This window comes from Eremothecium sinecaudum, chromosome III (assembly GCF_001548555.1).
Source record: "Eremothecium sinecaudum strain ATCC 58844 chromosome III, complete sequence".
In the NCBI taxonomy this organism is placed as follows: Eukaryota; Fungi; Ascomycota; class Saccharomycetes; order Saccharomycetales; family Saccharomycetaceae; genus Eremothecium; species Eremothecium sinecaudum.
Genome location: NC_030894.1, coordinates 278,077 through 302,277, shown reverse-complemented (window position 1 = coordinate 302,277; position 24,201 = coordinate 278,077). Strand labels below are relative to the sequence as shown.

Below are 24,201 nucleotides of genomic sequence, written 5' to 3'. Positions count from 1 at the left end.
GAAACTTCAGTCAAGTACTTCAGTTTTTTTCTAGATTTTTTTCTTGATAATTCTAACTGTAGTGTCCAGGACTAGGCTACAGTCGTTTAGTAATCTTATCCGCTGTTTCATCCTTGACCACAGGGTTAGCCATTTTTTAACTGGGCCTCTGTTAAATATGCTGCTTATGGAACTGGATACCTTAGTCTGACTGTTACTTCCGCAGTGGCTTCCTGTTTTAGTTCCGGTAGATATATAGGATGCAGGCGTTTTACCTTGAGAATTATGCTGCTCCTTTCTTTGTCTACGCTCCGCTATTTCTTTTGCCATGTCATCCATTAATTCGATATATGGCTGAATCATTTCCTTAACATATTCTAATGAATTGGAATTGGGAAAATTTTTATAGCGTTGCATGTAATGAAACTGTTCATGATCATCAGTGAGAAGAAAATTTGCATCTATGAGACTCCCTACTTCTGATTGACCTTTAAGGAATATAAATGGAGGAATGCCTCGCCGTACCTTCTTACCGCGACAATCCTGTCTAATATCCTCATTAAACTGCATCATTTCGTCTTCAGTAAGGTAAACATCTTTATGAATAGCTTCTCTAGTCGTAAGGTTTTCCAAAACCTCACCATAACGAAGTTCCATTTGCTTTGTCCAGAGGTTATACTGTGAAGCTTTTGTCATACTTGTAATATCTGAAGTGTAAGTTGTAGAGGCACTTCTTAAGGGTAGTTCAACACCACCTCCCAATTCATCATACAGTGAACATGGTAGCATCAGCTCAGTAATGCTTAATAAATACCTTTCCTCCTTGGAGTAGATAGTATTGATATTATTTATAGTTTTTTCACATTCTTTAAGCATTTTGGTAATAGAGTAACAGTAGTCTTCCTAGTAGAACAATTATTTTGACTCTCTTGTGTAAAAGTATATGAATAATAACCTTAAGTACTTTCCCAGCTGAATGCACCCACTTGAAACTATGTAAATGATGCGTTGTCATTGGAGAATATACGCTCTATAATTCAAACCTCTTTCTAATCTTTCAATAAACATTTCAATAACTTAACAATTTATTATTTATAAGTTATCTTTTCCTAGAGAAGTGACGCTGTCGCTTATGTCATCGAGAAACTTTTCTCGAATAATAGTATGAAAAACGTTTCGTCGTAATGGTAAAGAAATAGTCATTATTTTATTTGCTTGTTATATCCGCTTTAACAATGGTTCTAGTCAATTGACTGATAGCATTGAATGACTAGATTGGTTCTGTTTTGGTTTACCGCCATTATCATTTCTGATCCTAACTTACACTAAAAGGGACTACTATCACGTATAGTGTGATATTGGTTAACGTTACCTCTTACGTTATACTCTCCCATAGTAAACAGAAGCAGCATCAATACTGTGAACTTATACTAGCTAAAATGAGTTTTCGCCCACTGATTTAACTACAGATAATTATTACATCGTTCGTTGTTAGACTACAGTTGCTCCTGTTTTAAAATATTCTCAACATAGCACGACTTAGGACAATTTCGTCAATGATTACGTGATCAAAGTTGTATATGTATGGATCAAGGAAGGTGTGCACTACAAATATTTAATTGTATAGGTAAATTATATATAATTAGTATCTATTGGTAGTGGCTGGATAGGAGCATTGAGCCCAGATATGGTTTCTATGCAAATTAACGCACAAAAGATGCACTTTAAATTACGATTAGACAAGAGAAATGAGCTAAAACTGTTCCAAAATAATAAAACTAAATAGCAAACTCAAGTATTAGTGCATATCTCAATGAATGGGCTTCTTGTTTTACAGTAGCTCTCTTTATATATTATGGTTTCAAGTAATATTTTACGAAGCTTGTTTTTCATTTCAAATCTTCCAAGGAATACGTGTTAGAAAATACGCATTACTGCGCAGCATATAACATATCTACCAAATTATTCTATGAATGAATTTGAACCTATAGTGGAACTTAAACATGGTTGTATTAGCAGTTTCAATAACTACGAGAAGTGGCAAGCCATTGCTCTCAAGGCAATTTAGAGATATCACAAAAGGCCGTGTTATGGAGCTATTGTCAAACTTCCAAAACATAGTGGCAAATTCATCCCGCCAACACACATTTGTTGAAGACGAGCATGTTAGATATCTATACAAACCTCTTGATGATTTCTACATCATCTTAATTACCAATCGTCAATCTAATATTATCCAGGACATGGATACGTTGAATTTATTCGCCCAAACAGTGAACTCCAATTTAAAGGGTTTCAGTGAAGAAGAGGTACTGGATGGTGCATTTGATATTTTGGGATCTTTTGATGAGATTATTTCACTTGGATACAAAGAAAACTTATCATTGAATCAAATAAACACATTTTTATCCATGGAATCGCATGAAGAGAAAATTCAGGAGATTATTGAACGTAGCAAGGAATTCGAGGCTGCAGAAGAAAGAAAGCGCCGTGCTAGGGAAATTAGCAGAAGAGAGCACGAAAAGAAGCTTGGAATTGCTGCCGCTGAAACCTTTGGCCAAGCACCTTTCCATAATAGTTCCGAACGTAATATGAGCGATGCTTATAAAAGTTACTACAGTAACGCTTCTGCTGCTGCTCAACAATCATACAAACACTTACAGCAACAACAGAGCTACAACGAGAGATCTATTTCTCCACCTGGCTCACACTCTGAAGCTACAAGAAAAGGGCCATCCATGAAGCTCGGTGGCAAAAGAGATATTATCGTCCCAGATCTAGGAGCAAGAGCAGCTTCAAAGCCTGAGATAACCGTACTGCAGCCTGTGGAAGAAAAGAGAACCAATAACGGTATTCTGATTAACATTAGAGAAACTATCAATGCTGAAATTACTCGTGATGGTGCCATTGCAACGTCTGAACTAAAGGGTATCTTAGAATTGCGCGTTAACGACCCCGAATTAGCACAATTGAAAATAATACTAAATCAGGAAGTGAATGCAAAAGATAGAACTTTGCAGTTTAAGACACACCCCAAGGTCGATAACTCAATCTTCATGTCCTCAAAGGTGATTAGTTTGAAGGATCCTAGCAAACCTTTCCCATCAAATGACCAGAGTCTTGGTGTTTTGAGATGGCGCAAAGTTGGCTCTGCCGACGACAACAGCCTCATTCCACTACAGGTCTCGACGTGGGTTTCACCAGCATCAGCTGGAATTTTTGAAGTCAGCATGGAATTTGAAATTACGGAAAGCTACGGTCTACCATTGAAAGATGTTCGTTTCATTTTCCCCTTATACACAACAAACGTCGTGCTAAAGGATGACAGCGATGGTGTTTCCATTGAAAGTACTGACGAAGAACATGGTGTGATTCTCAAGGTAGACACCATTGAGCCAGGCACATCTGGTGTATTCAGTATAGCCATTGAAGCCCAATATGAAGATGCACTCTTCCCTATGAATATTGTATTCTCTAACCCAGAGTCTAGTTCAACATTTTCTAATGTTTCTATTTCACAGGTTACCCACTCACTTGATGAACAGAAGACTTTACCATTCGACTGTGTGTCAATTTTAAACAGTGACGAATATGTCGTTGTTTAGTAACTATGACTAGATAATTTGTGTATAATGCGCATCCGAAGTCATGTATGTATAAAACCTAACAATCAATAATAACCTATAAATAGCCAATATTCTACCTGTCGTGCAGTTATATTTGTCAGTTAGCGGTATATCTATTCGGTTCACAGAGTACTTCAATTACCCGGATTACGTGATAATTGTAGAGATCTTAAAAGCTGAAAATACCAACATAGCTTTTGCCACCCAACATAGACCAAAAGGCTTCTCAAGATCAAGAATGAATCACGATCCATTCGCATGGGGTAGACCCTCAGATGCTCATTATGGTAAATATAATCATGAAATTGCAAACGCCGGCTCATATCCAAGCATGCACACTCAACAACCTATCGTTACAGGTACCTCGGTTATCTCAATGAAGTATAAAAATGGTGTTGTAATTGCGGCAGATGTTCTAGGTTCTTATGGTTCTTTGCTACGTTTCACTAATGAAAAAAGATTGTTTGTTGTTGGTAAGAGTTGTGTGGTTGGTGTATCGGGTGATATGTCAGATATGCAATATATAGAACGTTTATTGCAAGATATGGAGATTGAGAACAGCTATGACAATTCATATGATGAAGACGCAGAAGCACTAAAGCCTAGTTACGTGTTTGAATATTTGGCATCCTTGATGTATCAAAGAAGGTCGAAAATGAACCCTCTATGGAACGCCATTATCGTTACTGGTGTTGAAAACGACAAACCATTCATGAGGTACGTTGACTTAAGGGGTGTTAGGTACTCGTCTCCAAGTTTAGCCACAGGTTTTGGCGCTCATTTAGCAATTCCGTTATTGAGGAAGATAGCTGACGCTGAAAAGGATGTGGAAAACATTGATATGGAGACAGCTAGGGACACTATAATCGAGTGCATGAAAGTATTATACTATAGGGATGCTCGTAGTTCTCGAAACTTCAAATTAGCGATCATTGACAAAGACTCTGGTATAGATCTAAAATCTCTAAAGGTAGAAAACATGTCCTGGAGTTTCGCTAAGGATATCAGGGGTTACGGAACGCAGAAAGTTTAAAATATGCCATTCTAAGATTAAAGCAAGGAAAGGTGATCCTAGAACGAAAGTTCCGTTATATGAATGTGTATATTATGTTGGTTGCCTGGTTTTTGTTTTCACTATATATCTATTCATCACCTTAAAGTACAGATTATTATCCGTATACTTAGTCATTCCGTAAAAAATACAATAATAAGTTAGCATTAACGACAGGTTTCCCTTATATGGCGAAGCTTCTCATATTACCCTAACTCATGTATCTTTCAGGTTTACGATTAATAACATGTCTCTTGGCCGTTATTTAGTAACTTGGCCTTAAAAACGCCCCTTGAAAAAACTCAGGACAGAAGCTGTTTCTTTGATTCATAAGGTTATTCGGAACTTATAAGAGCTTAAAAATCTTAAACTACCCTAATCAATTAGTATGGTTGGATTTGAAGTAACAATTTTAGGCAGTATGGGCGGTCCATTGGACGGCGGCACGCAATCTCTAATGTTGAAGTCAAAGGGATCAACTAACAGCGGTTATATATGTATTGATGCTGGATCGGGACTGCGACAATTGATCAGATTAACGTTGAAGAGTAAGGTTTGGGATTGCAATATGGTAGAGAGTTACTATAGGAATGATTTTGAACCAGCAGCGAAATTCCATTCGGCGGGTAGCTCCATTACGTATGGTCTTGGCACATTAAGTAACAGAATGAGGAAATTAATGAATGCAAAGTATAACGATGAATTAGACGCTGCAAATAAGCTTCCAAAAACAAATGGCAATATAATCTCTGCTATAGACAGAGGTTACGAATTATACCATGAAATAGGTGAAATATTTATAACACACGCTCATCTGGATCATATTGCAGCGCTAATAATAAATTCGCCAATTGTTCAGCATGGCGAAAAGATTGTCCTGGGATCTAATAGTACAATAGATGCCCTCCAAAAACATATTTTTAATGATCAGATTTGGCCTAATACTGTTAATGGCAAAGGTGCGAATTTAAGGTTGCAACCAATTGAAACAGACAAGGTATACATTTCGAGATCCATTCCTACTTGGAAAATAATTGCATTTCAATCATCTCATGGACGTACTATTATAGGTCAGAAACCTTTTCACAGCATGTCGTATCTTTTGCAAGACACAACAGACGGCGATTCTTTACTTGTGTTTGGAGATGTGGAGTCAGATTTGACATCCGGCACCAATTCCCTGGTATCGTTATGGACTTATCTTGCGGAAAACGTACCACTCTCGAGGCTCCGAGGAATTATCGTTGAATGTTCATCAATAGATTTAAAAGATGAGTCGCTACTGTACGGGCATATGTCACCACGACACATTATTGCAGAACTAAAAACTCTAAAACAGTCATACAATAAATCATTGGATGGTCTTAGTATTATCCTAACCCACATAAAAATGGAGCCTATGGACGAGGACCCCAGGCTGCTGATATTAAGCGAGCTAAGGGAAAAGTCGTTGAAAGCAACTTTAGGAAATATACGCTTCTCCGTCGCTATACAAGGCTACACACATTTTCTATAAGAATATCGTCAGCCGTTATACTTATGTGCATAGATCATCAGGTTAACTAAACTTAGACTATAGTTTGGACTATAAACGTCGCTAATAACACGGAAAACTATAGTCGCAAGCAGGCGACCGGACTTCATTCTGTGTAATATATTTAGTAAATGCCACCGTTGTTGATACACTCAATTTCTATCTCCTCCATAGGTTTCATACGATATTTGGATGGTAGCTCGAAAACTGAGTTAACTTCGCCCTCTTTCAATGGTCTGTTTGTGAATGCCTTTTGGCTTGTACCAGGCTTCGTCACCGGTTTACTATATGGCACCACTTTAAATGGAAGTAATTTACTCAAAAAATCTCCGGGAGCAATGCAATCCTTGGAACCTGGCATCAAACCATCCACAGTACAAGGGTGTGGACCAGCTGCTCCGTGCGACAAGCTAGGATGCCTACCGCCAACAAATTTGATCATTTGTGCGTATTTTGCTATATTTTTAGGTGTTTTAGCCATATTGCCTTCTGATTGTGATATTGATGGATTCGTTAACTTAGCTGAGTTATGAGCAATTGTTTCTTTAGCAGCACGTGTTGTAGGTGACAAGGACTTTAGTGGTGCTTCTATGTTATTAGCTATAAATCTTAAAATCTGTTTTAAGAGCGACAATTTGACGGTAACAAACGATGTAGGTGGTTGCCGACTTTCAGATATTCAAATCCTTCCAATTGTTAAATAATTAGTCGTAGAAAGCTTAAGTAACGGCAAACTGTGATGAAGTTTCTGCAACTACCTAGACGTTTACCGTTGCTGGAGCTCCTCTAATTTGGGGTTGAGATAGACCGACTTTCCGAATATTGTTACCCGGCCTTTGTATGTTACCCGGCTCTGAGGAGTCTTGCATTCTGAAAAAGCCAACGGTAACATGTCTAACGGGACGAGAATCAGCGCAGTACGAAACGCATTGTACCCAATTCATAGTTGTGAGCGGTTCTACTAAGTTAGAGCGAAATTGCTGTATTGGAAACAAATTCCCCTGACTTTGTACATACGTTAATTGGTTAAAATGTCTTCCCCAGCTCCCCCAGGTGGTCAAAGAACCCTACAGAAAAGAAGAGCAGCTCAATCAGCTAAGGATAAGCAAGCGAAGCAAACTCCTGCATCTACAAGACAAGCAGGATTTGGAGGATCATCTAGTAGTATCCTAAAATTGTATACTGATGAAGCTAATGGTTTGAGGGTTGATCCACTAGTGGTGCTATTTATGGCTGTGGGGTTCATCTTTTCTGTGATTATATTGCACGTCATAGCCAAAGTACCTGGAAAGCTATTTTAGAAGTGTTACATGTTAATATATGTACTTAAGTATACATAATGTGATATTGTGATGTTTTTACTTGAGTTTGTAAGCGTGAACAAAAGGTGTAGGTGGCAAGATGCGATCTACATGTCGCTTAAGAGAATGTCTATAACTTCGTTGAGGTGCTCTTGGAAGCATAAGTGCTTTTCAAGAGGTCCTTTTTTGGTTTGTACAATTTCGTACTGCCAATTATATGCTGAACTGTATTTTGTGTGTTTCTCGAGCCATGTGTCACTGAAGCGTTTGCCTCGGACCTCAATTTCCACGAGCGGCCAGTGTTTCTTGCCTATTATGAGACTTAGGGGTATTCCCAGCTGTTGCGAGAGAGTTAGACGATGTCCAAGATTTGCAGAGGGCGAATTGTCGATAAATGCTTCGTATTTTAAGAGGTTCTTAACAGCTTGGACTTCAGCACTGTCTTCGACATAATTAAGAGAGACCTTATAAGGCGCGATACAACTTGGCCAACAAAGACCTTTCTCATCTCTGGAGATCTCTGCAATTGCCGCTACGAGCCTAGTCACGCCAATACCGTAGCAACCCATTTCCAAAGGTTTTGCTTCGTTGCTTGGAAGGATAGCGGTTGCTGAAAGCGGTTCGCTATACTTTTTACCTAAGTAGAACGTGTGACCAACCTCAATACTATTTGCGGCCTTCAGGGTTCCCTTCCCACAGTTTTCACAGAGTTCTCCCTGCTCAGCATCTACAATGCTATGGCCATTGAGTTGAGAGAAATTGTTCTTCAAGTATTGATTTAGCGGGAAGTCTGGGAAATTCGATCTAGAATTCAATCTGACGTCCATCACTCGGACCACACGAGAAAACATAGGGTCTTCATTGTGAGACGAAAATGCCTCCAAAACCTTTTCGTTTCCTGCGTTTTTTAAGCTCATATCAATATCATTGTCCATAACTTCGGAGGCTATTCTCCAGTTAAATGCTCTATCTGCTGGATAATAAAAGCACAGCAGCGTATCGTGATCCTGATTTAGTGCATATGTGACACTTACTTCCCCAGTAGCTTGTCCGTTGTTCAAGGGCATGCTGCTACATTTCTCGACGTTTGAAACCTGCTCACAATTGGTGCACGAGTATAGAACATCCTCTCCACTCCTATGAATATAGTGGAACTCTTTAGACAGGTCGCCGCCAATGTCACCAGAATCAGCATCCGCACTTACAAAAGGCAAACGCAAATCTTTAAAAATTAATTCATAAACACCATTCATCTTATGAAAAGAAGCAATCGCATCTTCCTCACTCACATGAAAAGAATAAGCATCTTTCATTACAAATTCCCGCGCTCTGAGAAGCCCTCCCCGCGGCCGTAGTTCATCACGGTATTTCCTTGTCATTTGAAAAACAGTAAGTGGAAAATCCTTATATGAACTGACATACTGTTTTATTAATGTCGTGAAATCCTCCTCACAGGTAGGTGTAAGACAGTATTGCTTACCTTTTCTATCCTCTAGCTTGAAAAGTTCCTTATTACCCCATCGGTTGGTTTGCAACCATACGCTCTTCTCAGATAAAGCGCTCAATTCCATCTCAAATGCTCCACTCTCTACCATCCTCTTTCTGATTATATCCTGAACATTTCGCATTACACGGACGCCCATTGGCAACCAATGCATCAAACCTGACTGAGTTTGACTTATGTAACCTAATCCCTGCAGCAAGTCATGTGCAGTGTCACTTTTAATAGCATTCGGTGGCAATCTCTTTGAAAAGGTACCTAATTCCCTCCGGAGAACACTCATAGTAAGCCCTTTCGTTATTCTATTGGACGTTTTAGCGCTCTTCGTCCATAGCCGGATTTTTAGAAGATCGGTTTATCCTCGGTCACATGCTAGAATTTCAAATATGGTAAGGACAACAACATAGAAATAGACATGATCAGACCACCTTTAAAAGTAGCTACAGCCTTCCCTACTAGTCAACAAAACACTATACATGATTGAGGAATGTTTAAATAAACTCTCATATCACGTGATCCGATTCAAATAACGTCGATATTTAACGACTAGTTATCGATTAAACCAATGACTCAGTGTGGATGTAAAACATCTATTTTTAACCGTTTAACAAATAAATATCAAATAATTGTCATTGTCTGGTGTTTAAGTACGTTATAAAACCTGTTCAGAGCATTGCTAAGGTACTCTTTGGTCTCCTAATCTCTCTGGATATTGTTATTTATTAATTGATGAATACGTTGACGGTTCGGCGGTTAGCTAATTTTCGGAAATACAGCGTTAAATTACCAGGTACCCTCTCAAAATTATATAGCGGTTTAAAACCAGATGAACTGCTGTCTGATGGGACTCCTGATTATGTGCGTTTGATCCTGCGCTCTTCTGTTTATGATGTTATAGATGAATCTCCACTTACTCGTGCGAATTTACTTTCATCGCGCTTGAATATTGATATACAGATGAAAAGAGAAGATATGTTACCAGTGTTTTCTTTTAAGCTACGTGGGGCATATAATATGATTTCTAAGTTAAGTGAAGAGCAGAAGAAAGCGGGTGTTATCGCTTGTTCCGCTGGAAATCACGCTCAGGGCGTTGCCTACTCTTCAAACTTTTTATCAATTCCTGCTACTATTGTGATGCCTGTGTCCACTCCTGCAATTAAGTATCAAAATGTAGCAAGACTTGGTGCAGAGGTGGTGCTGTATGGCGGAAACTTTGATGACGCAAAAGCTGAATGTGATCGCATAACAAAAGAGCGAGGTTTGACTAATATCCCGCCTTTCGATCATCCGTATGTCATTGCTGGACAAGGTACAGTTGCAACCGAGATCCTTAGACAGGTACATAACACGAAATTGGCAGCCATTTTTTGCCCTGTGGGTGGTGGTGGGTTAATTGCCGGCATAGGCTCTTACGTGAAAAGAATTGCACCTCATGTTAAGGTCATAGGAGTTGAGACTAAGGATGCTTCAACGCTCCATGACTCCCTAAAGTACAATAAACGTATTACGCTTGATTCTACTGGGACATTTGCTGACGGTACTTCCGTTCGTGTCCTTGGTGAGGAAACCTATCGTGTTGCAAAAGAGGTTGTAGATGATGTCATACTGGTCGACACTGATGAGCTTTGTGCTGCAATTGAGGACATATTCATGGATGCTAGGGTTATAGTAGAACCTTCAGGAGCTCTATCTGTAGCAGGAATGAAGAAGTACTTTGCGGATCCAGAGAAACAAAGAGAAGCGTCTGGTAAAACCTTCATACCAATTTTATCGGGTGCAAACATGAACTTCGACCGCCTGCGTTTTGTGAGTGAAAGAGCTGTTCTTGGTCAGGGCAAGGAAGTGTTTATGATGTTTACAATTCCTGATACGCCGGGATCATTCAGGAAACTACATAGTGTGATCCACCCAAGACATGTTACTGAATTCTCATACCGCTACAATCAGAACACTCAGAGCTCTGATGCTCATATATATGCTTCATTTACTGTCTCCGACAGGGAACCAGAAATCGCAGACGTCATAGAGCGGTTAGAAAATCTGGGCTTCGGTGCTGTTGACATTTCCGATAATGAACTCGCTAAGTCTCACTGTAGGTACCTCGTCGGCGGCTCTACTAACGACGCGAATGAACGCCTCATAGCCTTTGAGTTCCCTGAACGCAAGGATGCTCTCAGCAACTTCCTAGCAGGAATTGACTGTTCTTGGAATGTAACTCTCTTTCATTACAGAAATCACGGTGCAGACGTTGGCAAAGTCCTTGTCGGGATTTCCGTCCCACCGGAAGACAACGCAAACTTTGAGGCTTTCCTAATTAAACTGGGCTACCAGTACCAAGAGCATACTGATAATATTGCCTATCAGCGTTTCCTGAGACATTGAACTCTCCAATATCCCTAATTTCACTATAGTATAAGAATTACATACCACTACTTCTGTTCTGATATTGCTTTGCACGCGTAAGCTACGATACACAACAGCATAAAGGGACGTTTTACTAAAAATATAACATTCTTACGCGGTTCTCGAGAAACCTTAATGATCCCCACCGTTTTCACCCTAAATTGAGTATTATAGTTTTTATTATCGTTGCTTCAACCGTTGTTTGTTGAAGCAATAATGTAATTTCCAAATTAGTCCCTTGCTTATCCTAATTTGGAAATACATAAACACAAAGCCGTAAGCAAAGTAAAGCGCATAATAGTAAAAAATTGAAAAAGAGATAATACCAATCACTAACTGAGTTTCAAAAGACACACATATCGGTCGCATTTAGTGCTTAACAGTTAATGATTGCCAGTCAATTATTACATTTTTTCACTTAAACCTATTAGCTATTAAATTACAAGAATCCACAAGTTTCGTATTACCTGGGAGAAAATCTGGAGAAGAACTCTGAAGGTGTACTTATTTAAAGGATTGACAATAATACAAAGGATTTGGAACGTATTACTTTGGAAGAAACGGAGCTTGGGAAAAGGTTCTACTAAAAGTACGTTAGAGGAAAGACAGGTTGGCTTTTTTCGCGCTACATACAGAGCAGGAAGATGTCTATGCCTAATGTCAAGATTCTCGGGGTGCCTTTATCGCCAACGCTGTCTCCAGTGTTAGCTCCCCTGGATGATAAAAACACTATTGCACAGCTACCTCCTTTGCAGCTAGACGAAGGTGGTAAGGGCACAGGTTCTATGTATCGGACGTCACTATCTAAGTTGACTGAGAAGTCCGTTACTAGTGCCAATAACAACAACGAAAGTAAGCGAGAGCCTCGGAAGAAACCCGTGGGCTCTTCAAGAATACTACGATCAACATCACCGATAAGGACAGCAATGAGCAGTCAAGCGCCGAAGATGCTTAAGTCGGAATATATGAATTCGATGACCATGTGGAAAGATAAAATGTTGAGTGTACAACGCACAATTCGAACAGATTCATGTAATGTGATAACTGCTGCCACAGCACTATGCTCGTCGAATATGCCGACTTCAATAAATAGCGTGATTGATCATGCTAAGGTTAGGGAACGACAGGGTCCCGTTAACGGCGATAGCAATAGTCGAGCGCCGAAGCCCACAGTGTACTCTCGAAAACTTCGAGACTTTGTACCCCCCCGGCACGCTCGCGAAATGTCTACGGTAAGTTGCTTAAGCGGAAAGACAGCCTATGAAGCTGAGTCTTCTCCCGCAACTATAGGTTCGCCACCATTTAACAGTGACGCAGGATTCCGCTTCCCATCTCTTTCGTCCACAGCTTCTTCGGTTTCTAATTCCAACTATGGAATCGAAGAGAATGCATTCGACTTTAAGGGCGGTAGCAATAGAGAAAGCATTATTTGCGGGCCATTGGAAGACAGGCTCTGGATGGGCTGTGACGACGAAATAGATCCCCCACTAGAGGCACCAACGGAATTGACTTCCACCCTGGATAAAAATATTGACGCAGATATGCAGTCATTGCGGTTCGAATTATACATCAAAAGGCTGGAGTTGCAGATTGACCAGCTAAAACTACAAAACGATAGATTAAAACATTCCATAGAGTATTCTGCCATGCAGGATAGACTACTATTGGAAGCCCTTCAGGAAGCTAGAAAGGTAAGGTTAAATCAGGATATGGACATGCAGAAGAAGTTAAAACGGCTAGAAGCCAAGGTAGAAGAGTACAAGAATATCATCGCAAAATTAACAACGTCTAATGGCACCAAAAGAGTGCATCATAAAGTTACACAATTGGATGAAAAACAGATTCTGTCAATTACTGACGAAGACTCTACTCCTCCAGCTACAGGAGATGCTAGTGATTTTGACGACATATACAACAACACTACATTAAACAGCGCGAACATTACCGACGAAAACGATACAGAAGACAGCGCTCAGTCTAAGGCTAGAGAGAGGTACTCCAAGAGGCACAGCCGTGGCTGGGACCTCAATTTATCCATTAATTTGGAATAAAAAGTTTTTAAACGCCTGGTTTCTATCTATTAAGGCGTTGATCCCAATTTTTGCATTTTAATTAATGACTATCAAGTTATGGGACATCAGGTCGTGTAGCATATTCAATATTGTAGGAGGGGAAACGATAATCCGGTAGAATTATCACAATGAATATTAACTTATTCGAAATAATTGAAACGAACTGTATTATTTATATATATTATGAAAACTGTATATTATGTCCACTTTTTACTTCATTTTATCGTGGACAAATCATCTACATATTGAAATAACTACTAAGTATCTCTGATAATATAGTTGCGACCAGTATGAGTTCAAGACTCTATTGTTATTAGCTAGACGTATTATTCCAGCTAATTAACCGTATTCTTATAAGTACGTTGGAGCTATATATCAATTAGTACCAGTATACTAAAACAGGAACTTCGTATAAGAAAAATTTCTGCGGGCTACTTAATCATCAAGAATAACGCTACTTAAAGCATTAACTCAGGTTCCAACGGTGAACTATTGCTTGATATTATAACCGCGAAGTGGATATAGAACTGTTTAGGTGATATACTGTCTGTTACGAGACTTTTGTTGCTGAATTACTGCTATTACCGTGATTCGGGTTTTATCAGAATAAATTTTAGTCATGTCAGTTAGTCAAGTAAGACCAAAACCTTGGGAAACTGCTAACGCTGGGTCACTAAGTGATATCGGTGCTACTATGGATAACTTTTCTATTCCAGCTCCTCAGTCAGACAACTCAGGCAATGTTTCGGTCGGTGGAGATGCTCCTAGTCTTCCAGCAAAGCCAAGTAATATCAAAGGTGACTTAGATTACAGAGAGCCTACCCAACCATACCATATGAATGCTGCTCCTTATGGAGGGAGTATGTTTCAGTCTGGAGGTATGTATGGTGGTTCTATGTATGGAGGTGGATATGGTTCTTTGTATAACGGAGCGTATGGCTCAATGTATGGAGGTGGAGCTGGAGGAATGTACGGCGGTGGATACGGCCTAGGTGGGTATGGAAACAATGCGAATGGTAGTAGTATTACAGAATCCACTCAGACAACCTTTCACCTGATTGAGAATATGATTGCTGCTGTTACCAGTTTTGCTCAGATGCTAGAGGCGACTTATGTTGCAACGCACAATTCATTTGTAACTATGGTATCAGTAGCGGAACAGTTCCACAATGTGAGGGAGATGCTGGGATCACTCTTTGGGATCTTTGCAATTATTAAATTCCTCAAGAAGATACTCTATAAAATTACGGGTGGTAAGATGGGTATACCCTCCAACTCACAGATAACCCAGAACGGCCGGAACACTGGGAATAAGATGCTTGATGAGTTTAATGAATTTAGAGTGGGTAGGGACTCTTTTGCTGTTACTGAAAAGCGCGCGAAGCCAATATCTTGGAAACCACTGATTGTGTTCATGGCCGCAGTGTTTGGATTTCCGTGGTTATTGAATAAGTTTATCTTCAAGCTGCAAGAAATGCAGCGAGCAGGAAGAATTGGAGGCAGGAACAACCAAGAGTTGGAGCAGCTGGATTTTAGCAAGCTACAGTTTGCCAGGGCACTGTACGACTTTGTGCCCGAAAATCCGAATGTTGAATGTGCTCTAAAGAAGGGTGATTTGATGGCTATTATAAGCAAATTGGACACTGCCGGTAACGACTCACAATGGTGGAAAGTCAGGACGAAGAAAGGGGATCTAGGATACGTTCCAAGTAACTACCTAGAACTCATAATGAGAACGAAAGAGACTGCAACGAATTGATTAAAATAATGTGGGCCATTTCCCTTCAAGAGTATTGTCCTTGTTTATATATAGCATGAACAGTCGTCAATGGGTTCGAATACATACTAGCGAAATGCGGCAGTTTTCTATCATGTTTTTGTTACATAGGTACATAGGTACTATAATCTGAGATCATGTAAGTGCATATGCTCCGTAGGTATCACAAGGACGCTGACGGGGAACGTTTATTGTTTACAAAGTGCATTGCCAGAAATTTGAAGTGGGAAATCCAATAGATATGGTGAGCAAATCAAAAGGATGCCAGATTCATGGTACAAACGATTGGAAAGCAATTTGAAACCGCGTTTTGTATTAAACTAAGTCTTGACGTCAATTACATAAAATCGTCATCGCCAAAATCATTTAAGTCCTCATCCAAGGCAAATTCTGAGTCCTTCTTAAAAGCTCCACCCAAGTTAGGTCTCGAAGCTTTAGCCTTTTTCTTGCCTGCCCCACCAGTAGCAGTACCACCTTTAACCTTAGCCAAACGAGCTTGTCTCTCTTGCTTCTCCTTTTCCTTCATTAACAAGTTCAATGTAGCAACAGACTGTCTAATAGATTCGATTGAAAGAGGTTTAGCTACGTCTCTGATTAAGTCAATAGCCAAAGAAGAAGCGTAGTTCAACTGAGATTTCTCAGCCATTGATGCAACAGCTGTCGACAATGCCTTTCTTAACTCTTGGAAGTCGGATTTTGTCTCTGCCTCAGTGAAGAGTGGATGAGACTCTATAGGCGTTTGCTTTGTGAAAGCTGCAGGTCTATTCATGGCGCTCATTTCTTGTTCCAAACGCAACGCACGTGCCCGAGGATGCTCTTCTGCTACTCCCAAACCACCAAACAACTCAGCTGCGTTGTTCAAATCAGAATTTAACTCTGCCTGCTTCAAAAGTTCCTTACGGGTTTTTTCATCCACAGTATCAATTTCCATTAGAACCTTATCCTTTGGCTTCTTGTCTTTGTTGGCGCTCTTAGGAGCTGGTTTAGGCTTAGGCTTAGGCTTGGTTTCCTCTGCATCCCATGACTCTAATAAAGCCTCTTCATCGTCGTCATTTGCAAATTCATCGTCCCATGATGCCACTAACGGTTTCTCCTTAGCAGAAGGTAATTCAAAATCTTCGTCTTCCCAAGACATCACCCAGACTTATTTACCAATACTTAATAATCTTTTTGACTGCACAAACACGCTGAGAATAACCTCAAGGTAAGCAAATAAACAGTTTAGTTATTTGCCTTGGCCATCTACGTTGAAGGCTTCAACGCTTTCTTTAGAAAATAGCGTACCTTGAGCCGGGTAATCGAGCGTGCATTTTCGTCGACAGGTTCTATCCGTATATGGTGATTTCACGTGACCGACGTAACTCCAATGTTTCGTGAAACGTGATTGCATCTCGGCGTCTTATCTGATGGCTGCTTAAGTCTATTAGAATTATAAGGAGCATTAACCGCTCCAATAACTTGCCAATAACAACGTCTGCAGCTTTAAGACTGTCATAGGTGTAAATTAGAGGGTAAATGAGCACTAACTTTACGGTCAGCACCGGGCGCGGTGGCGCAGGGAATATGCTAACGACCAGTGAATCACCCACACCAAAATTAGTACCTTCAGGATCACAGACGCCAGTGTTATTGCAAGCTGTTTATTCGACAGGACGAGGTGGTGCTGGAAATATGAGGCAAAATATTGACCCGCAATTAACTAGAATGGCTCAAGATGTTGACGACGATATTGACGTGCGGGTGGATCATCTGTCGGAAAATGATAATGAACTCAACAAAATCCATTCAATGGCTACTTCTCACGGTAGACCTAAAACTCCTCCACAGACATTAGTTATTGGTAGGGGTGGAGCCGGTAATATTCTTGAGTCAAAGAAATCTAATGAAAGGCATAAAAAAAGGAACGAGTCAGGAAGCCTATTTAAAAAGTTCAAACTAAAGATCAGTCGTCTGTTTTGTTGACGAGATGCATACTGTTGATACAGCACAATGCGATTTATGACTGAGAATAAAAATATGTAATAAATAATGATTAAATATAAAATTAAATAAATAAATAAATAAATTTAACCGGATGCGAAATCGATATATCAACAAAAAAAATAAAGTCATTGGCACGCATGCGGAGTATTCTGTTCATAGACCTGTCTCTGCAGGCTTGGAGGAGTTAATTAAACCCCAGCATAGTAGATATTGTGCAACAATTGCACATATTTATTGAATGATAGCAGGCTAAGTTAGCTTCAGATGGTAAGTAAGCACTCAGTACTTAAAAAGCGGACGCTAACTCTTCTAATAACCTGTAATCACGTTTGACAATACCACCATTGCCAGGTAGGTTACTAGAACCAATTAAAAACACGTCGACAGCGGTTGCACACTTTCTTCCCTCTTGGATGGCCCAGACAATCAAAGATTGACCTCTTCTACAGTCACCGGCAGCAAAGACCTTACCACCATCAACACAGTAAGAGGATTCAGAAATAGTAGCAATATTTCCTCTTTTTGTTTTCTTTAGAGAAGGATCGCACATCAATTCTGGACCAACGAAACCCATCGATAACAATACAATGTCTGCCTCGAAGGTTTTCTCCGAGCCCGGTATTTCAACCATCTGCCATACACCGGATTGAGATTTTTTCCATTCGACCCTAACAGTTTTAATTGCAGTGACTTCACCGTTTTCGTTACCTATAAACTCCTTGGAAAGGATGCAGAATTCTCTAGGGTCTCTTCCATAACGTTCTTTTACTTCAGCATGACCATAGTCAACTCTCATTATACGAGGCCATTGCGGCCATGGGTTGTCCTTGGCACGCTCGTTAGGAGGTTGAGGAAGCAATTCAAAGTTCAAAACACTAGCGGCACCATGTCTAACTGAGGTACCCAAACAGTCATTACCAGTGTCACCACCACCAATGACAATAACCTTCTTACCTTCGATTTCCTTCCTGACGGTTTCAAGATCCTTTTCCAATAAGGCCTTGGTATTTTTGCTCAATAAAGTCATCGCAAAATCAATGTTCTTCAATTCTCTACCTGGAATTCTCAAGTCCCTTGGTACCGTGGAACCAATTGCAAACACAACCGCATCAAAGTTTTTCTTTAACTCTTCGACGGTAATGTCTTTTCCGATCTCCGTGTTAGGAACGAATTCAATACCTTCAGCTTCCAATAAATCTATACGTCTTTGGACGATGGACTTATCTAGCTTCATGTTTGGAATACCGTACATTAACAAACCACCAAAACGATCAGCCCTTTCATAGACAGTTACTGAGTGACCTGAGCGATTTAATTGGTCAGCACATGCTAAACCAGCTGGACCAGAACCAATGATGGCAACTGTACGTTGAGTTCTGACTTCTGGTGGACATGGAGTAATCCATCCTTCCTTAAAAGCATTGTCAATAATAATTCTTTCCACTGATTTAATACCAACAGCATCATCAATGATTCCTAGAGTACAAGCACCTTGGCATGGAGCGGGACATACTCTACCGGTAAACTCAGGGAAATTATTAGTTTCCAATAACTTATCTAATGCCAACTTCCATTGGTTCTTGAAAACTAATTCGTTAAACTTTGGAATGACGTTAGAAATCGGACATCCTGTATCGGAAGTACAGAATGGAACACCACAGTCCATGCATCTTGCAGTTTGGACCTTTGCAGTTTTCTTGCTTATAGGCCCCGAAAGTTCCTTCCAATCACGCACTCTGGTCGAAACCTTTCTGTATTCGTCATGACTTAGCTTGTACTTCATAAAGCCCTTAACTCTATCCAACTTTTCAGCTTGGCTTTCGATCTGTTCCTTACTTTGAACAGAATCCTCCAAATCGATGACCTTTGGCTCCTTAATAATACTGTTAATTGAAATTGTTTTGGAGTTAATCTTTTGCTTCTTGGCAGTTGCAAGTTCTTGAAGTTCTCCATTGGTTGCATCCGCAGATGTATCTTTGATGCCATTGAATTTTTTCAGGAACTCGGCAGTAGAGCGTTCTTTGGCCTTAGAACTTTCGGCTGCCTCCTTATCCAAAACCTTCTTGTAGTCAGTTGGGATGACCTTAACAAAATATTTCAGATAGTGGTTGAAGTGCCGTAGTATTCTGGAAGCTAGTTCGGATTTTGTGTAGTTATAATGATCTTGGATCAAATTCTTCACAAAAGCAACTTCTACAGGATCGCTCAAGCTTTGCAACTCAATAGTTTCTAAGTTGATCTTACCAATAAAGTCATCATAGTCTGAAGTTAAACAGTAAGCGATACCACCTGTAGCACCTGAAAACGCGTTTAAGGACTCCATTTGGGATAAAACAACTGCTCTACCACCAGTCATATATTCAAATGCATTGTTACCTTTTATTCTTTCTACGACAAGGGTAGCACCAGAGTTACGCACAGCAAAACGTTCACCAACACTACCAGCAATAAACGCACGACCAGATGTAGCACCATAGAAACATGTATTACCAATGATAACGTTCTCGTCTGACTTAAATTTGGAATCTTCAGGAGGTCTGATGACAATCTTACCACCTGATAAACCTTTTCCAACGTAGTCATTAGCGTCACCATCCAAAATAAAGGTGATTCCGGATGCTAAAAAGGCCCCAAATGATTGCCCAGCAGAACCCTCAATGTTAACAACTATAGTGTCTTGTGGTAAACCATTTTCACCAAATCTCTTTGAAACTCTGTATGACAAGGTAGATCCTAGCGCACGATCGGTATTAATGATAGCTGCGTCAATGGTAACTGGCAGACCTTTATCTAAGGTAATTTCTGCTTCATCGATCAACTTGTTATCCAAACGAGTGTGCAATCTGAGGTCCTGCTTTCTACAGAAACTTGTTGGTACACCTGGACGAATGAGGTGGGCAGGAGTCAAAATAGGAGATAGATCGATATTCAACGCCTTAGTTGTTACATCGTCTCTTTTTCTCAACTTTTCCGAGTGGCCAACCATTTCATCAACGGTACGGTAACCTAGTTTCGCCATAATCTTCCTCAAGTCCTGAATCAAGTAGTAAAAGAAGTTAATCACATGTTCAGGCTGTCCCTTGAATTTAGATCTTAAGTATGGATCTTGAGTGGCAATACCGACAGCACAAGCGTTCAAATGACACTTTCTCAACATCACACATCCCATTGCAATCAACGGAATGGTAGCTAAAGTGAACGACTCAGCACCTAATAAAATAGCCACGGCAATATCAAAACCTGTTCTTAATTGACCATCAGTTTGAACAACCACATTTCTTCTTAAGTCGTTTAAAACTAGAGTTTGATGGGTTTCAGCCAAACCTAACTCCCATGGCAAACCCGCATATTTAACAGACGTCCATCTAGCAGCACCTGTACCACCATCATGACCAGACACTAAAATATGGTCAGCCTTAGCTTTTGCGACACCAGAAGCCACAATACCCACCCCGACTTCAGAAACTAATTTCACAGAGATACCGGCACGTGGATTAGCACACTTCAAGTCGTAAATTAATTGCTTCAAATCTTCTATAGAATAAATATCGTGGTGAGGAGGGGGAGAAATTAAACCAACATATGGTGTTGAATGTCTGGTTTTTGCAATATCAACTGAGACCTTGTGGGCAGGTAATTCACCACCTTCACCAGGTTTAGCTCCTTGAGCAACTTTAATTTGGATTTCGTCAGCATCAGATAAATAGTGTGAGGTAACACCAAATCTGGCGGATGCAACTTGCTTAATAGCAGATCTCATAGTATCACCATTTGCATGTACAATTGAACGTTGAGCATCTTCACCACCTTCACCACAGTTAGATTTTGCTCCCAATCTGTTCATTGCAATTGCCAATGTTGAATGTGCTTCCATCGAAATGGAACCATATGACATCGCACCAGTAGCAAACCTTCTGGCTATTTCGGTCCAAGGTTCAACTTGCTCAAGAGGAATAGCCGTGGAAGATTCGTAGTCCAATTCTAACAATCCTCTTAAAGTACAGTCTCTGATAGCCTCCATTTCCTTCTTGACGTAAAGTTCCCAAGCGTCCTCATTCTTGTTTCTAACTGAGTCCTGTAGAGAAGCAATCGCACTGGGGTCATTCACATGCTTGTATCCACCATCTCTCCAGTGATACTCACCAGCTTCTGGTAAGTTGGCAGATTTTTGAACAATTTCTCTGGATGGGAAACCACGTTCGTGTAAAGAAAACGCATCTTGTGCCAAATACTCAAATGTAACACCTTTAATTCTCGATGCGGTACCTGCAAAACACATATCAATAACAGAGTTATCGACACCTAGAGCTTCAAAAATTTGAGCACCTTTGTATGATGCTAAAGTGGAAATACCCATTTTAGACATAACCTTTAGAATACCACCATCCAATGCATGCTTATAATTCTCGATCAAAGTATCATCATCTATTGGGGCATTATCATCATTTGCATTGCGCACTAAACCTTCTCTGTTCATTCTAACCAACGTTTCCATAGCCAAATATGGGAAGATACCATCGCAACCATATCCTAATAGAACACAGAATTGATGAACCTCACGGGCTTCACCGGTCTCTAGAATGATAGCAACGTGAGAACGCTGTTTATTTCTAATCAAATGATGGTGGATAGCACCAACAGCGATCAAAGATGAAATTGTAACATTCTTTGCATCCAACTTCCTATCGGAAAGTATCAATATGTTTTTACCCTGATCGATCGCTTCTGAGGCTTCTTTGGTAATGCGCTCTATCGTATCAGTGTAGCCAAGTAAACCTGCAGATCTTGGAAAAGTAATGTCAATGTTGGCACAAGACCAGGTAGGGTGGACCTTCTCGATGTTCTTCAATGCTTCGAACTCGTTCCACTTTAGAATTGGAGACTTTAGTAGTAACCTATCACATTGTGAAGGATGCATTTCCAAAAGATTACCTTGAGGACCGACGAAACATTCCAAAGACATGACGTTAGCTTCACGGATTGGGTCAATTGGTGGATTAGTAACTTGAGCGAACAATTGCCTAAAGTATTCATACACTAGTACAGGGTCTTCATTCAAACATGCCAATGGGGCATCGTTACCCATAGAGCCTAAAGCTTCCTTACCTGTCAAAGCCATTGGAACAAGCAATAGTGAAACCTGTTCATAAGTGTAGCCTAATGCCAAAAGTCTAGGATCTTGCTGAACCTTAAAAGATGAAGAGTTGGAGATAAAGTCCTTAGGGATAATATTTTTGGTCTTATTCAACAAATCGTCTAGTTTAATAACTTTAGACAACCAAGATTTAAAATCCTTTCTCTTTGAGAAGTTGTTCTTCAAGACCTTAGTGTCAATCATCTCACCTAGCATGGTGTCGACCAATAACATGTCACCTGGTTTTAGCTTACCCTTAGAGACAATCAACTTGTTGTCGACTGGGATAACACCAACCTCAGATCCACAAATCACACGGCCATCCGCAGTGATGTAATATCTGCAAGGTCTCAAACCATTACGATCCAAAGTTGCACCGGTATAACGACCATCAGTGAAGGTTAAAAGAGCAGGACCATCCCATGGTTCCATTAAGCACGCAGCCCAATCAAACCAGGCTTTTAAATGAGAGTCCATATCCTTGTGGTATGCCTCAGGAACCATTAAACACATAGCTTCCGGCAAAGAAAGAATTCCGTTAATAACCAACAACTCCAAGACGTTGTCCATCGCAGCAGAGTCGGAGCCACCCTCCTCAATAATTGGGTATAACTTCTCTAGTTGATCTTGGAAAACTTCTGAGGCCATCACACCTTCCTTCGCACGCATCCAGTTCTTATTACCACGCAATGTGTTGATCTCACCATTGTGGGCAATCCAACGCAATGGCTGTGCACGATCCCAAGATGGGAAAGTGTTAGTGGAGAAACGTGAGTGTACCAATGCTAAGTGCGATTTGAAATGGGCATTCGTTAAGTCATGATAGTAATTGTACACTTGAGCTGGAGTCAACTGGCCCTTGTAAACAATGGTTCTATTGTTCAACGAACAGACATAAAAACCGTTCTGTAGACCAATGGCAGCGGAAGTCTGCTTTCTCAAAATGTAAAGTTGCGTGCGGAATTTAACCTCGTATTTTTCTGTAAACTCCTCATCAGATACCGGAGCCGCTTCATAGAGCTCACGGAACACAACTAATGGCTGTAGAACGATCGGCTCACGCGAGAGAGCAACAGATCCTAGAATAGATGAATCATGAGGTACCCCTCTCCATCCTAGCACCTTTAGTCCTAAAGATTCCGCAATATTTTCAAAAGTTCCTTTAGACTCACGCAAACTGATTTCATCTTCTCCCTTCTTGAAAAACACATTACCAACAGCGTACTGGTGTTTGGGAGGGACTTCCACCCCAAGATCCATCTTGAATTCTCTCTGCATGAACTCATGGGGTATGCCTACAAGAATACCAGCACCGTCACCGTTACCGTCTGTAGAAACGGCACCACGGTGCGTCATGTTGCATAGCAAATACTTGGCATCTGATACGATTTTATGAGATGCAGACCCATTAATATTGGCGACAAACCCAACACCACATGCATCTTTTTCGTACTCAGGGTCGTATAAACCCTGCTTCCCAGGCATCGCATTTGCCCAAGAGACATGAGTAGGGTCTGTTTTGTGATCTTCCACTAAAAAAGGAGTTCCGCCTTCGTAAGCATCCTCTAAATCGTTACGTGCCTCCGATTTTAGCATTACAATTTCTCCAAATTCTCCTTATCAGTTGTTTATATTCGGGATATGTCTTTTTATAAAGATTCTTCTGTATGAATTCCTGTGAGCCAACTCTTAAATCCGAGGATACTCTAAGCACTGTTGACAAAGTACCAACTAGATCCGATAAGATATTGATGGTGATTGACTGTTTCTTAACGCGAGCGTGTAACGGTATGCAACAATAAATAACCCTGCTTACACTGTAGTAAAAGTCTAATAAATA

At 40.3% G+C, this 24,201-nt stretch overlaps 13 protein-coding genes across 13 annotated transcripts; 8 read left to right on the top strand and 5 right to left on the bottom strand.

Annotated features, from left to right (window-relative positions):
- Positions 1 to 30: 30 nt before the first annotated feature.
- Positions 31 to 855, bottom strand: AW171_hschr31449 (HCL542Wp; the record flags this gene model as incomplete). The annotated part of the gene is made up of 1 exon (XM_018131507.1): positions 31 to 855. One exon carries the CDS (start codon positions 853 to 855, stop codon positions 31 to 33), a length of 825 nt encoding a protein of 274 aa, XP_017986605.1.
- A 1,127-nt stretch (positions 856 to 1,982) lies between these two features.
- RET2 (coatomer subunit delta) lies at positions 1,983 to 3,584 on the top strand (the record flags this gene model as incomplete). Its single annotated transcript, XM_018131508.1, has 1 exon — positions 1,983 to 3,584. The coding sequence occupies one exon, from the start codon at positions 1,983 to 1,985 to the stop codon at positions 3,582 to 3,584; it is 1,602 nt and encodes a 533-aa protein (XP_017986604.1).
- A 259-nt stretch (positions 3,585 to 3,843) lies between these two features.
- PRE4 (proteasome core particle subunit beta 7) lies at positions 3,844 to 4,638 on the top strand (the record flags this gene model as incomplete). The annotated part of the gene is made up of 1 exon (XM_018131509.1): positions 3,844 to 4,638. One exon carries the CDS (start codon positions 3,844 to 3,846, stop codon positions 4,636 to 4,638), a length of 795 nt encoding a protein of 264 aa, XP_017986603.1.
- A 406-nt stretch (positions 4,639 to 5,044) lies between these two features.
- PDE1 (3',5'-cyclic-nucleotide phosphodiesterase PDE1) lies at positions 5,045 to 6,172 on the top strand (the record flags this gene model as incomplete). Its single annotated transcript, XM_018131510.1, has 1 exon — positions 5,045 to 6,172. One exon carries the CDS (start codon positions 5,045 to 5,047, stop codon positions 6,170 to 6,172), a length of 1,128 nt encoding a protein of 375 aa, XP_017986602.1.
- A 142-nt stretch (positions 6,173 to 6,314) lies between these two features.
- On the bottom strand, positions 6,315 to 6,671 carry KGD4 (alpha-ketoglutarate dehydrogenase subunit KGD4; the record flags this gene model as incomplete). The annotated part of the gene is made up of 1 exon (XM_018131511.1): positions 6,315 to 6,671. The coding sequence occupies one exon, from the start codon at positions 6,669 to 6,671 to the stop codon at positions 6,315 to 6,317; it is 357 nt and encodes a 118-aa protein (XP_017986601.1).
- A 550-nt stretch (positions 6,672 to 7,221) lies between these two features.
- AW171_hschr31444 (SEC61-beta family protein) lies at positions 7,222 to 7,491 on the top strand (the record flags this gene model as incomplete). Its single annotated transcript, XM_018131512.1, has 1 exon — positions 7,222 to 7,491. One exon carries the CDS (start codon positions 7,222 to 7,224, stop codon positions 7,489 to 7,491), a length of 270 nt encoding a protein of 89 aa, XP_017986600.1.
- Positions 7,492 to 7,598: 107 nt separating this feature from the next.
- On the bottom strand, positions 7,599 to 9,275 carry AIM10 (putative proline--tRNA ligase AIM10; the record flags this gene model as incomplete). The annotated part of the gene is made up of 1 exon (XM_018131513.1): positions 7,599 to 9,275. The coding sequence occupies one exon, from the start codon at positions 9,273 to 9,275 to the stop codon at positions 7,599 to 7,601; it is 1,677 nt and encodes a 558-aa protein (XP_017986599.1).
- Positions 9,276 to 9,721: 446 nt separating this feature from the next.
- On the top strand, positions 9,722 to 11,374 carry ILV1 (threonine ammonia-lyase ILV1; the record flags this gene model as incomplete). The annotated part of the gene is made up of 1 exon (XM_018131514.1): positions 9,722 to 11,374. One exon carries the CDS (start codon positions 9,722 to 9,724, stop codon positions 11,372 to 11,374), a length of 1,653 nt encoding a protein of 550 aa, XP_017986598.1.
- Positions 11,375 to 12,039: 665 nt separating this feature from the next.
- On the top strand, positions 12,040 to 13,446 carry MMR1 (Mmr1p; the record flags this gene model as incomplete). Its single annotated transcript, XM_018131515.1, has 1 exon — positions 12,040 to 13,446. One exon carries the CDS (start codon positions 12,040 to 12,042, stop codon positions 13,444 to 13,446), a length of 1,407 nt encoding a protein of 468 aa, XP_017986597.1.
- Positions 13,447 to 14,086: 640 nt separating this feature from the next.
- On the top strand, positions 14,087 to 15,226 carry PEX13 (peroxin PEX13; the record flags this gene model as incomplete). The annotated part of the gene is made up of 1 exon (XM_018131516.1): positions 14,087 to 15,226. The coding sequence occupies one exon, from the start codon at positions 14,087 to 14,089 to the stop codon at positions 15,224 to 15,226; it is 1,140 nt and encodes a 379-aa protein (XP_017986596.1).
- Positions 15,227 to 15,581: 355 nt separating this feature from the next.
- On the bottom strand, positions 15,582 to 16,379 carry HCR1 (translation initiation factor eIF3 core subunit j; the record flags this gene model as incomplete). Its single annotated transcript, XM_018131517.1, has 1 exon — positions 15,582 to 16,379. One exon carries the CDS (start codon positions 16,377 to 16,379, stop codon positions 15,582 to 15,584), a length of 798 nt encoding a protein of 265 aa, XP_017986595.1.
- Positions 16,380 to 16,759: 380 nt separating this feature from the next.
- Positions 16,760 to 17,206, top strand: PAR32 (Par32p; the record flags this gene model as incomplete). The annotated part of the gene is made up of 1 exon (XM_018131518.1): positions 16,760 to 17,206. One exon carries the CDS (start codon positions 16,760 to 16,762, stop codon positions 17,204 to 17,206), a length of 447 nt encoding a protein of 148 aa, XP_017986594.1.
- A 307-nt stretch (positions 17,207 to 17,513) lies between these two features.
- Positions 17,514 to 23,957, bottom strand: GLT1 (glutamate synthase (NADH); the record flags this gene model as incomplete). Its single annotated transcript, XM_018131519.1, has 1 exon — positions 17,514 to 23,957. One exon carries the CDS (start codon positions 23,955 to 23,957, stop codon positions 17,514 to 17,516), a length of 6,444 nt encoding a protein of 2,147 aa, XP_017986593.1.
- Positions 23,958 to 24,201: the final 244 nt, after the last annotated feature.